This window comes from Phalacrocorax aristotelis, chromosome 2 (genome assembly GCF_949628215.1).
Source record: "Phalacrocorax aristotelis chromosome 2, bGulAri2.1, whole genome shotgun sequence".
In the NCBI taxonomy this organism is placed as follows: domain Eukaryota; kingdom Metazoa; phylum Chordata; class Aves; order Suliformes; family Phalacrocoracidae; genus Phalacrocorax; species Phalacrocorax aristotelis.
The window spans coordinates 91,705,263-91,717,393 of NC_134277.1; the positions used below are offsets into that span (position 1 = coordinate 91,705,263).

At 39.7% G+C, this 12,131-nt stretch overlaps 1 protein-coding gene across 7 annotated transcripts in view; it reads left to right on the plus strand.

The window, feature by feature from the left end:
- Positions 1–11,868, plus strand: part of IKZF1 (IKAROS family zinc finger 1) — a 68,776-nt gene extending 56,908 nt beyond the window's left edge. For 4 of the 7 annotated variants that reach the window (XM_075084336.1, XM_075084334.1, XM_075084339.1 and 1 more), the window contains 3 exons: positions 1,449–1,574; positions 5,995–6,129; positions 10,365–11,868. In XM_075084336.1, coding sequence (XP_074940437.1) covers positions 1,449–1,574; positions 5,995–6,129; positions 10,365–11,071 — 968 coding nt within the window. In that variant the 3' untranslated portion in view covers positions 11,072–11,868. The remainder of the gene's footprint in view (positions 1–1,448; positions 1,575–5,994; positions 6,130–10,364) is intronic. The other 3 variants (XM_075084338.1, XM_075084337.1, XM_075084340.1) reach the window with 1 other exon arrangement.
- The last annotated feature ends 263 nt before the right edge of the window (positions 11,869–12,131 follow it).

Sequence of the window (12,131 nt, forward strand, 5' to 3'; positions counted from 1 at the left end):
TCTTCCAAAAGAGAGGACTCTGCTAGATTTTTTCAGTGGTTTGTCCTAACAGTAACATGGAGATCTGAATAAATATTTTTGAATAGCTGCTCTTTTCCATTACTACGAACATCTCGTTGTTTGCCAGAAGCCATAGTCACATACCTTCTGTGAAGCAAAACCAATTTAGCACCTTCAAAGTGCCTTTAAAAGCAGTGTTGTCTCATCTAGTTTCCCAAGCTCAGCTGGAAATGCAAATTGTTATTTGGATAGGAGACCTCCAAAACATGTTGCTGGGCCTGACACTGGTAACTTAACTTGCAAAAGTTGGCTTTGGGACTAAGTTCTGGGTAGCAGAAGGGGAGGTCTCAAAGTGACATTTTCATGTTGCAGGCAACTAAGGAAATTGTTCTCTAGCGCACACGTTAAATAATAAGATCCCCAGTGTCAGTCCCAGATGTCCAAAATAATTTCCACTTCTCCTATTGGGTCCTGGCCTGATTCAGGAAAGCACATCTTTAAAATACTCTTCTGCCTCCCTCTCCCTTACTGTTACTCATTTTCGTGGCTGCACAATTTTAAACATAATTTTTCATATACACATGGAATTACACCTAGACACTTTTGGCAAACTCTGAAGATTCCGTAGCTAAAGAGACAATGCATAAACTGTAGATTTTGATTAGTTCCTGCAATTGGCAAATTGACATCAATACATTGCAAAACAAGTTGGATGTTTGAGTCTGCTTTTCACCTGAGAATTTGTAAATAAAATTCAAAAATTAAGCTGTGTAGCCATCTAAAATAGTGAAATACATATAAGATGACATATAAGGTCTTGTCATGCTACGACAGAAAATTCAGGTCCAGAAGTCCAGAAAACCATATTGTTACTGCAAAATACCTGGAACTGCCTGCATCTGGACTGGTGTAGTACAGAAAAAAGTTTGTCATGCCATTTCTCTTGAGTTTCCAGAAGCAGAGGGCAAGAAAACATGTGAAATCTAATGTTGTCCTAAAAGGACTGAACCGGTTCTAGAGGTAACATCAGAACTGACATCCAGCCGTGGGCAGTTGTCTCTACCTACACCACCAGTTTGTCTGTTGGGAGCTAGGCTCCAAAGCAACTATGCTCAGACCTTTGAAAGTATCTCAGTTTCTAACTTGTGTAGATGCTGGTTTTGAAGATTTAATGTCTCAGTCCTTATCTGATGTGAATCATCTGAAATCAGCTTGCAGCACCCACAGAATTGGCCTGTTGATGTAAAGATATACAACTAGTTTTCCATTAGGTTGGGTTTTTTTGTTGCTTTTTTTTTTCTTTTTTCTTATATTGACAAAATCTTTCTTCGGTTCACCACAGCATAGGTTTATTTTTGGGGTGGGCTTTTTTTCCTGTTGTTCTTACCAGTATTGATAGGCTGTTGAATACCTTGTCTGATTCTGTCAATTAATTGTGTTTTCTCCAGTTGGAAAACCCCATAAATGTGGATACTGTGGTCGCAGCTATAAGCAGCGCAGTTCTTTGGAAGAACATAAAGAACGCTGTCATAACTACCTGCAAACCATGAATATCTCAGGCAGCCTTTATTCAGGTAATAAACACGTCCATTTGGGGATTAACGCTGTCCTATCATGTACGCAGACAAAGGGGTGCAAAAGGAACTGTAGTACCATTTGTGGCACCTTCTGCACTGCGGAAGCACACGCACACCCCATACATATGATATTGCACCTGGATTTATTCTATATTTGATAAATATTTGCCTGTTGTCTTGTTTCGTTTAGCCAAAGTAAAACTCAGGCGTGCAGCAAAACACTTGAAAGACCTGGAAAGTTTCAGCTCACCATCTCAGGACAGTATGACTACATCACCTCACCACTTTTCCCTTTTGCTTGGAGTCCTATATTGCAGTACTCTTGTGGATGTATTCTTAATAAAGACTTATCCTTTATATCGGCGGTCTAGGTAGGGCTGCAGAATCTTCTGCATTGCACATCTCCTGCCCTTCCCAGGCACAGCTTAAGGGGCTTGCTTGACCACTGGGACCAACTCATCTAGCAAGGATGAGCCATCTGTCTTTGACCTCACTCTTCCAAGCAAGAAATCATGAAGCCAGAGGCATTTAATTTAGCCAGTTTGACTAAGACAGTCCAGAAAGGCTAATAATTTGTTGACAGCTGCCTTCCCAACCTCCCCTTTAAGAGAAAACTGGGGGGTGGTGGGGAGCTGTTGTACTCCTGAGAGACTGGTCTTATGATGAAGGTCAAGCCTATTTCTTGGAGAATATCAAGTCTAAAACTATGCTTAGAAATAGAGCAAACAGATATTGACGTTTGAATTTTTTTTCCAACAAAGATGCTGAAGATCTAAATGGGATTGATAGCAGTGAATAGCCATACAAAATCCCCTTGTGTGTGCAGTTTAGATAGAGAATATAAGATCCAGCTTCTCTGGTGGAGTTTAAGCCCGTCCAGTAAGTTACATTTCTTGCATACCTTTTTGATCCTATCAGTGTATGTTATTTGGTTTGTCAAATGACAAAAATGGAAAGTTCTCTCTGACTTATTTGCAATGATGCCTCATTTAATATCTTATATCTGGACAGAACCTGAATATGTTTTTACATGCTGTCAAATAATGTAAAGTATATGCACATAATGATAGCAGTGAATACAGTTGAGATGCTTCTGGCAGACAGCATGTTAGAGCAGCGCCCCTTCTAATTTTATTGAGGGGCTGGAGAATGTATAAATAGAAAAGCTCTATGTAATATACAGTAGGCAGCAATGCTTATTCCTCAAAGAGATGATAGGATTTAGAAGCAAATATTCTGTCTTGGGATTTGAATTTTCAGTGTCTGGCACATGGATTTGAATGCCTGCAAACATGAAAATCTGTGTGAATGAGTAGCTGAACTACTACTAAAGTCTTAGTAAGCAAAAATACCCAGATGAAACTGGTGTCAAGAATCATTAATAAGAAGTAATACAATTCTAGGGATGGACTTTTGTTCATAGCAAATCGTGACAGGAGAGTTTACACCAGCTTAGGACTGAATATCTAATATCTCAGTGGGATGAAAACTTGGGGAATTCATGAATGCTATGGAAGAATTACCTCTGCCTTGCATATACTGAATGTATCATATAAATCTATATTTGATATAATAGAAGTGCTTTTGCAAATTAGAAAAAAAAAAAATTGAAGGTTTGGACCTTGTATCCAGCCAAAGACTTCACTCTTAAAAAAATGTAGTACTCAGTCAATAAATCAATTCTTCATGTTTCTAAAAAATGGAACTTTCCTGCCTTTTTCCTAGTATTTTGCATTCTAATCTATTCTACTTCACTGCAAACATATCATTTTGCCATGGTTACATTATTTCCCTTATAAACCCAAAGATGAAAATGTACAATGAAACAGCTGAGAATGAGTGGGTGTACGTCAGGGATTTTTAGTGCGTTCTACATTATATCTAGAAAAGCAGGTAGTTATACTACCACTGTTCTTATCATATTTCAGGGTGTGATATGGAGCTATTAGAGCCATAATTTGGGCCCTTTTTTTTCCCAGACTCAAAAAAGTTGGTACAACAATCTGCTAGGGCATCTGATTTGACATTCTGCTACAGCGGGATTGCTTTTTACTGCATTTAGAAAATATTTTGTGCAGTATACATAGAAAAAAGATCTGTTGAAAGGACCTAAACTGGTAGAAGCTTTCCATCAGCTTGTAAATCTAACCAATATAATTGAGAAAGTACTTAAATAAGGCAAAGATCCAGCAGAGAGGAGTAAGGAGGGGAACAAGAGATTGTATTTATATTTTGACTTCAGTTTGCTTTCTTTAAGAGAAGGAGATTAAGCATGAAATCAGGAACCTTCTGAATTTAATGGCAAAATTCTTATTTTAGTGGACTGGAACCTCACTGTCCGTGTGAAGTTCTTCTCTTAGAGATATTATATTTGAGTTGAGTGGAAGTGTGCTGAAGTCTTACCAGGCCTATCTAAAATAACAGAAGAAATAGTTTATGAAGTTTAAAAAGGGTCAGTTACCAATTCTTCAGTCACTTGTGAATTTTCATCTGGAAAGATAAAATTTCTTTTTTTTCAGTTCACAGACACCAAATTACCAGAAAATAGTTATCAGGTTGGTAGCAAATTTCAGGGGGTTTCATTTGCAAAGTTTGGAAATTATTAAAAGATTCAGTTTTCCCCTTTTTTTAAATAGCAGTTTTAGAAGTTAGAAAGTTGAACACATAATTTACCCTCTCTTGAATTGATTAGAAATGGAATGTTATTATATTCTAAACAGATGTTTCTTGATGATTTCAACTTTTAACTAAAAATTCAATCTTTTGTTTCCTTGTTGAATCGCTGCTTTAAAACATTGTCCGTAAGTCTCTTCCTGAAGTGCTATCTGGAAGCCTTAGCCAGCACAAGATGCTGGTGTGTGCTTGTTCAGTGATAGCTAGGTACCGTCAATGCCCTTTACTCTTCTGTACCTACATGACCAAATTCTGCTCATATCTTTCATTGGTCACAATCTTTAGTGTCTTATAGGCCTGGGGCATAATTCCATAAGACTCCCTGTCACTGTCACTGTCACTGTCACTGCAGTACGTGCCACTGCAGCAGGGACTCAAGAACCAGTGTTGTACTCTTCAGTTTGGTACTGGTGAGTGTTGTTGTCTAGGACACTTCACCTGCTCTTTCCAGTTATCCATCAGACCCTGATTTCGCATCTTTCAGGAACGGTGAAACTTTCACAATCATCCTTTTATGGTAGTGGTATGTTGCCAAAATAACATTGCATAGGAACAGCATGTGCTCAGCTATTGAGAAACACCCAGGTTTGGGTTCTGTGAACCAGTAAATCCAGTGATAAAATAAATTCTCAGCAGGCATAGAAGGTAAAATGTAGCAGAGTGGTGCACCTAACTGAAATAGCTTTCAGAGTCAAAGTCTAAAAATCATCTTTTGCTTCTCCCTTTAGTAGCAACTGACAGGTTCAGGAAAAATATCCATATCCCAGTAGCAAGTGAAAGTAAAATTAACCCCTTTCTCTCCTGCCTCTGGTCTGCCTTGCCAAAAAAAAAAAAAAAAAAAAAAAAAGACAACAAGAAAAAACCAAAACCCAGTTGCACTGTGATCTCGCCGCATATTGCCTTTTCTTTAGGTGTTGGAAGCCAGAAACACCTTTCCATACATTTTTCACGGTCATTGTTTTGACAGTGCATTTTCATACATCACTTCTGTTTCTGCAGGAAAGTACTGAAGTAAAATGTACTGAAGGTGAAATAGTCTCCCTTTCCTAGAGCCTCACAGCTAAGCTCCATTCTAATTCTACAGTGTCTCAGCAGCAGCAGGAGTCTGGGAAACAGGTCTGAGTACTGGAGATCAGTGCTCCACTGTAGATGTAACTTTAGCAACTTAAATTGTCATTTAAAGTCTAAAACTGCATCAAGGAAGTATAGAAATATTTACTAGGGGAAAAAAAAAGGGGTGGGGAGAAGGGTTGGCATAGCTTGCAAATACATCTTCCACCTCTGGAATTGAGAAGTTTGTCCATTTTTCCTGCTAAAGAAGCAATGGTCATACAGGTGGTTCCACTGGGAGAGGTGCAGAGGGACGGTGGCGGGTGACAGCGGGAGGGTGAAAAGATGAGCTGCTCCGTGTCCAGTGTAATGTTAGGACCTCATTCATTCACGGAAAAGCAGAGTGGCTGTAGGACAAGGGTGGCGTGACTACGATACATACAGGCAGACGCCTTGCAGTTGCAATCTGATTTTTTTATCCAAAACGAGGGAAACGTGATCAAATACATAGATTAATCAGCATGAGGGACTTTGTTACCAAAAGTCAGAATCGGCCTGTGTCTGCAGTGGTGAGCTCCTCCTTCTAGCCAGTTGGGAGCTAAAAGACATTAGCTGAAAAACAATAACCTGAAGACAATAGTTCCATTACAATGGAACAAGCATGCCTAACCCTTCTGATGTCATTTGATTTCAGTCATAAAAGAGGAAACTAACCAGAGTGAAATGGCTGAAGACCTGTGCAAGATAGGGTCAGAAAGATCCCTCGTGCTGGATAGACTAGCAAGTAACGTCGCCAAACGTAAGAGCTCTATGCCTCAGAAATTTGTTGGTAAGAGTTAAACGTTTGCTGTCTCCTAAAAAATAAAACAAAACAAAACCCAAAAAAAAACACCTCACAGGATTTTTACTTTTGCTTTATGATTTTACTTGTTTTACTAGATTAGCAATATCTACCTCTTTAGAAGCAAATACAGTGATGTGTTGGGGGAACCAAATATCTCCAGCATACATTTCTGCATATTTAATCTTCCAAATCTGGAGATCAATTTTAAGTCTTTTTCCTGTCTTTTTCTACTGCTTATGAACCAGATCATTGCAAGATCTGGACAGCTCTTGAAGTTGCCTTAAGAACCTGAATATAGGAATAGAAGTTTCCTATTGGGAAAGCATTTGACCACACTTTCAGGGTTATTTTATTAACTTCTTGGATGGCATCCAGATCTGGGCATATTGGTGTTTGTGAAAGCATTTGTGGATAGTTGAGCACAGGCTGGATAATATCCTTCACCCCTTCATAAAGTCTGTATACTTGTACAGCCCAAAATGATCATGGAAACAAATAAACCTAGGTCTGAGAATAATACCTGAATGAAAAGATCTTTGGGTATATTCTGTAAATGATGCAAAAAACTTCATGCCCTTTTGAACCTAGTAGTTTTTGTCATAACAATGAAAAAATGGAGGCTACACCTATATTGTTTTGTACGGTATGCCTGTACCAAGTAGTGGTTACATCAGCTTTGTAACAGTGAGACCCACAGACCATATTTTGTCAGCTACATAGAGTTAGTTTTAAATGAATAAAACCATGGGAGATGGAGGACAGCATATACTCATATCTAGTTAGATCCTTTCATAATTCTCTGCACATAATTTTTAATATTATTCTATAGGAGACAAACAGAGAAAACTGAAGTCTTTGAAACAAAACATACATTAAGAAGGTCTTCAGTCAAAAGTCAAGGCAAAAAAAGACCAATTTCTGGGACAGAACTTCCAAATATACCTTCTTCAATGAGGACACAAGGGTGAAAGGAAAATTAGTATTTCTGAGACAAGGAAAGGGGAATCTCAGCTACCTCAGGAGGTGCAACAAAAGGTTTGAAATGAAAGTCCAAGATTGCTTTCAAGTCCAAAGGGAACAATACCAGGGGGTAGTCAAGGATAAGAAATGCTTATGCTTCTAAAAGGACAAAAGTTGTAGTAGAGGTAGTTAGCAAAAATATATCAACTATCTGAGGCATACCTGATTCATTTAGACATTAGTAACTGATTGCAGTAGGCAAAATACTAATTCTAGGAAAGCTCCAGGAAGACCAGAACTGTTAAAATTTAAAAGGTATTAGCAAGTATCTTATATGCAACGTATCCGTGGGTGTGGACTAGCTTTTTTGTTCTCCTTTTCTCTCTTCACCCTGAGAGTAAAGACAGCCAGTTTAACTATGAGTTTTAGGAGGGCAGAGTTTCCTGTCAGTTAGTTATTCAGGGTGCGGTGTAGGAAGACAACCTACTGACAGCAGATATTTATGGAAATTTGCAAACCTTCAAAAGAACGAACTTTTTTGACACAAAAATGCCCCCAAATCCTTTCCTTTCCAATCCTCACCTGCTGCTTCATATAATAGGTACATTCCTGATTAACACAAGGTTGGTCCAGCTGGACAGGAGAGCTTTTGGGTAATAAAACATGTTTATTGCTCCTGTAGATTACCGTGTCGTCTCAATCCCCATGCTGAATTCCAGGGAGAAGGAGCAAATGTCATCCTTCACATAAAGAAAACTTGTTTTTCTCAAGGCTAAATTAATTACCTTTCAAAAGTGAGATTGTTACCCAAATTAAGCCAGTTACCTGTAAATCTCTCTGTATTCCAGACTGGAATAACTCCCAGACCCAAAAGCAGAACTGGGTCATCCAAACCAGAGAATAAGAACTGCAGGCAAGGTTGACACGTGTTTATCATGTTAAAATAGGCAGCAAAGAAAAGAGAAGGGTTAAAACCAAACCAAACAAAAAAAAAAAAAAAAAAAAAAAGAGAAAAAGGTGTCCACATGCACTGAGTTTATGTACCTGCTGCAGAACCCTGAGCAGTGCAAAGCTAAGTGCATTAGCAGTTTAATTTACTTATGCTCTAATAAACACAGAAATAAGCTATTATTTTTAATGAGTGCAAGTGTTACCTGCATTGCCTAGATATGGAAATGATACCTGCCTACCTCAAGTTTGTGTCTGTTTCAGACACTGCTTGGAAACAAGTTTTTCTTATGAGCAGTTGATCCTCTCAGTCCAAATACCAACCAGTTATGCTATGTGAAGCAAATACTACCCAAGAAACAGCTATTAAAATCATGCCTTCCGGATGCCCAAAATTTTGTGTATAATGAAGACCAGTCCCATTTTTCAGTGGAATACAGTGCCCATGGACTAGAAATTATTTTGACCTCATTTTTTTTCCCTCCTTGAGTCAAGGGGATACATTCATATTGTGAGAGTTTTTCTATATTTAGTTCGAGAGTCTTTCACAGCACCGATTTTGAATCTTAAGCCTCAAACTCGGTCTGAAAACTATAGCATTAGAAAGGGTGAATATGGAAGAAAAAAGAATGCACCCCAGTAGAGCAGTGCTCGAACTGGCAGAATAACAGGGAAAGGAACCAAGAGGAAGTAGCCGCTTGTGCAGCGCAGCTAGAAGGTGTCTGTACCCTACTTCCCTTATAGGAACTTACGCAAAGCTCAGAGTGTTTCTTTCTCTGCTTGCAGAGCATGGACAAACTAGTATGAAACCGTATCTTGTGGGAAATGTAGACAGCAGGACTTTCTACACTTCAGCCCCATCACTGCAATAGTGTCGTGCGAGAAGCTTTCTGGGCTCTTCACTGACTTTGAATAGTCAATTTGAGAGAAACTGGGTGGGAAATCGTTGATAAATTAATTTGCAGATCTGCTGGTGAATTTTCCATGCTCCTATTAGCATTTCTTTTAGACAAATTAGGACTTTCCAAGGTCTACCAGCAAATGTCATGTTGATTAGGAAATGGTGACAGCACCTCATAGAGATGTTTGTGGCTTTCAATGAATTTCCCAAGATCTGCAGAGCTAGAAGATCCATCTGGACTAATTGTAAAGATTATACAATCAACACAGTGTGTTAATGGTAGTCCCTAGGAACGTGTGGCAATGTTTTACCCCTTTGCATTTGCACAAATTTATTAGGGGCCTGATGATAATGTCAATGGTTTACACTGTTTGAAAAGACAGTTCAGGTTCATAAAATCAGCATCTGAGCATTTGAAATAGTTTCTCCCACTCCTAACTTTTACCTTCTATGTTTTGCTTAGTCTTATCTGTCCAGGAATTTTGAGAAATTGTAGTGAAACTCATCGTTCCATACTAGGGTATCCAGCTAGAGATACATTAGTAGAGTCTGATTTAAAAAAAAAAAGAGAGAGTCCCCCCCCTACTTTTGGCATCCCAAACCAGAGTTGAAGTTACAAGTAACCAGTAATCTTGCTCTATATAGGGCTTTTTACTTAGTAGGATAAATATATTCCTACTACAAATGCACTCATATTTTTTCCATGGTTCTTGGCTGCTCCTATAGTTGATAACTTTTTGACACAAAATTTCTAGGAACATGAGTAGCTTCTGGTAATGTGTCTAACATGACTTATTGAAAAAAAAAAAGGTGGGATGGGGAGGTGGCAATAAGAAAAGTAAAGTTTTTGTTGATTTTTCTCTGAAATGACATTTGACCACATTGCTGATGTGGGTTATTTGTAGGAAACTGAAGGTCTAAAGCTAAAACGTACAGTTTCCAGTCTAAACTTGTAATATTTTAGGGAAAAATACTGGTATTGCGCTTCATGCTCTGAAGCATGAAGGCCAGGCTCACTGTAACTGTGCTGGTACACTGCCTTCACTAACCACAAAGCATGCCTGGGCTCACTGTAGGAGGCAGATGAGGGAGTCCAGTTAGAAAGGAGAAAGAGAGGATGAAGCACTCAATCTGTAGCTCCCATGGGTGGCCGTGTAATTATTTCCAGAATCTGTTTTCATCCATTTGCTTTTCTAAAGACCTCAGATTATTTTGCAGGTTAAAAAAAAACCCGCCAACCAACCATTTTTCTGACCAGCTATATTAGAGAACTATGAATACCTCAGGTGAATTTCAGAGGTGGATTTGATGAACTCTAGTCTTCCATGTTGCTGTTTTATTAATCCATGACGTTCGGTTCCTTGATTATGCAGAAATCAACCCTCTAACTCCTGGCTGTTTTTCACTGCAGGTGAGAAATGTCTGCCCGATCTTCCATACGATGCCACCACCAACTATGAGAAGGAGAATGAGATAATGCAGACGCACGTTATAGACCAGGCCATTAATAATGCCATCAGTTACCTGGGGGCAGAGTCCTTGCGTCCCCTTGTCCAGACACCACCAGGTGGTTCTGAGGTGGTTCCGGTCATCAGCCCCATGTACCAGCTCCACAAACCTCTCGGGGACAATCAGGCTCGCTCCAACCATACAGCTCAGGACAGCACAGTGGAAAACTTGTTGCTGCTTTCCAAAGCCAAATCTGTCTCCTCTGAACGAGTTGCCTCTCCCAGCAACAGCTGCCAAGACTCAACAGATACAGAGAGCAATAACGAGGAACGCAGTGGTTTAATTTACCTGACAAACCACATAGGTCCCCATGCAAGAAATGGCATCTCTATAAAAGAAGAAAACAGGCAATATGATGTCCTGAGGGCAGGTACTGACAATTCCCAGGACGCTTTCAAAGTGATCAGCAGCAATGGGGAGCAAGTGAAAGTTTACAAGTGCGAACACTGTCGAGTCCTTTTCTTGGATCATGTGATGTATACGATCCATATGGGCTGCCACGGGTTCCGCGATCCTTTTGAATGCAACATGTGTGGCTACCATAGCCAGGACAGGTACGAATTCTCTTCCCACATAACTCGAGGGGAGCACCGTTTCCACATGAGTTAAAACTCCTCCGGCACAGATCTAGCCGCAACAGCTGCGTTACTGGAGCTGCACAAGCCACAACCGCGACAAAGCACAAGTCAGCTGGACAATAAAAGTAACAAGAGAATCAAGAGTTCAGCTGTCTTCTCCCACAACAAAAGATTTTTCCCTTTGGGAGCACGCATTCCAACTCAGTTTTCTAAAACGAGTACTAAAGTTTTTATTGAAAATGTTTGATCACCAAAAACCTTTAGTAATGTACGTAGGAGCTTTTGTAGTCACGTAGCTGAAAGACCTTCCCTCAACTGATGCTTCTTGCAAACCTCCCTTGCCAAAACTGTTAACCATGCACAGAATGCACCACACGGACAAGGATGCAACAGGCAGGAATGGCCGGGTTTTCTTTCTTAACACCCTAAGCACAGGGCTCTTACACCAGATGTATTTTTTTTTGACTTCCTGGTATTATTTGACTCTTTTGGGAAGATTAAACTCAACTAAAGATGGAGGGGCCCCATCTCAGATGACTTCACAGACAGCTGTGGTGGGATGGAACCCCTCCCAGTCAGAGGCTTCTGAGTTGCTTGGGCCGTAAAAAGTAGAACATTTCCACCTGCAAGGGTGCTGCTGGTATCGACATCACAGCATGCCTTGTTTGTGTCACTAGGCAGACGAGCAGGTATGTGAAGAAACACCCTTGTAATATATTCTGTGAAGTATAAATTGCAATTAATGTATAGAAAAAGGGCATTGTTGGCTCTCCTTTGAAAAAATGTTTTCTCTCCCTACCCAATAAAACCCCACTTTTTGTTAAGCAACTCCTCCTCTCTCTGCATAACAAGTTACAATATCCCTCCCTTACATATGAAAAAAAAAAATAATAATCCCATCTTGCTTGCACAGCAGATGTCCTCTTGTAGATTTTGTGGCTCTACTCATAAGTGTTGCACTTAATTATTTTTAAAGCAATGAGCTGAATTAAACCAGCCAGTCAAAATTTGTAGCCTTCTCCTTTTTCCTGGCACTTGCTGTTTAATGAGGGACCAAGCCCTGCAAAGGTGTTGAGAACCCTGACTTCCTA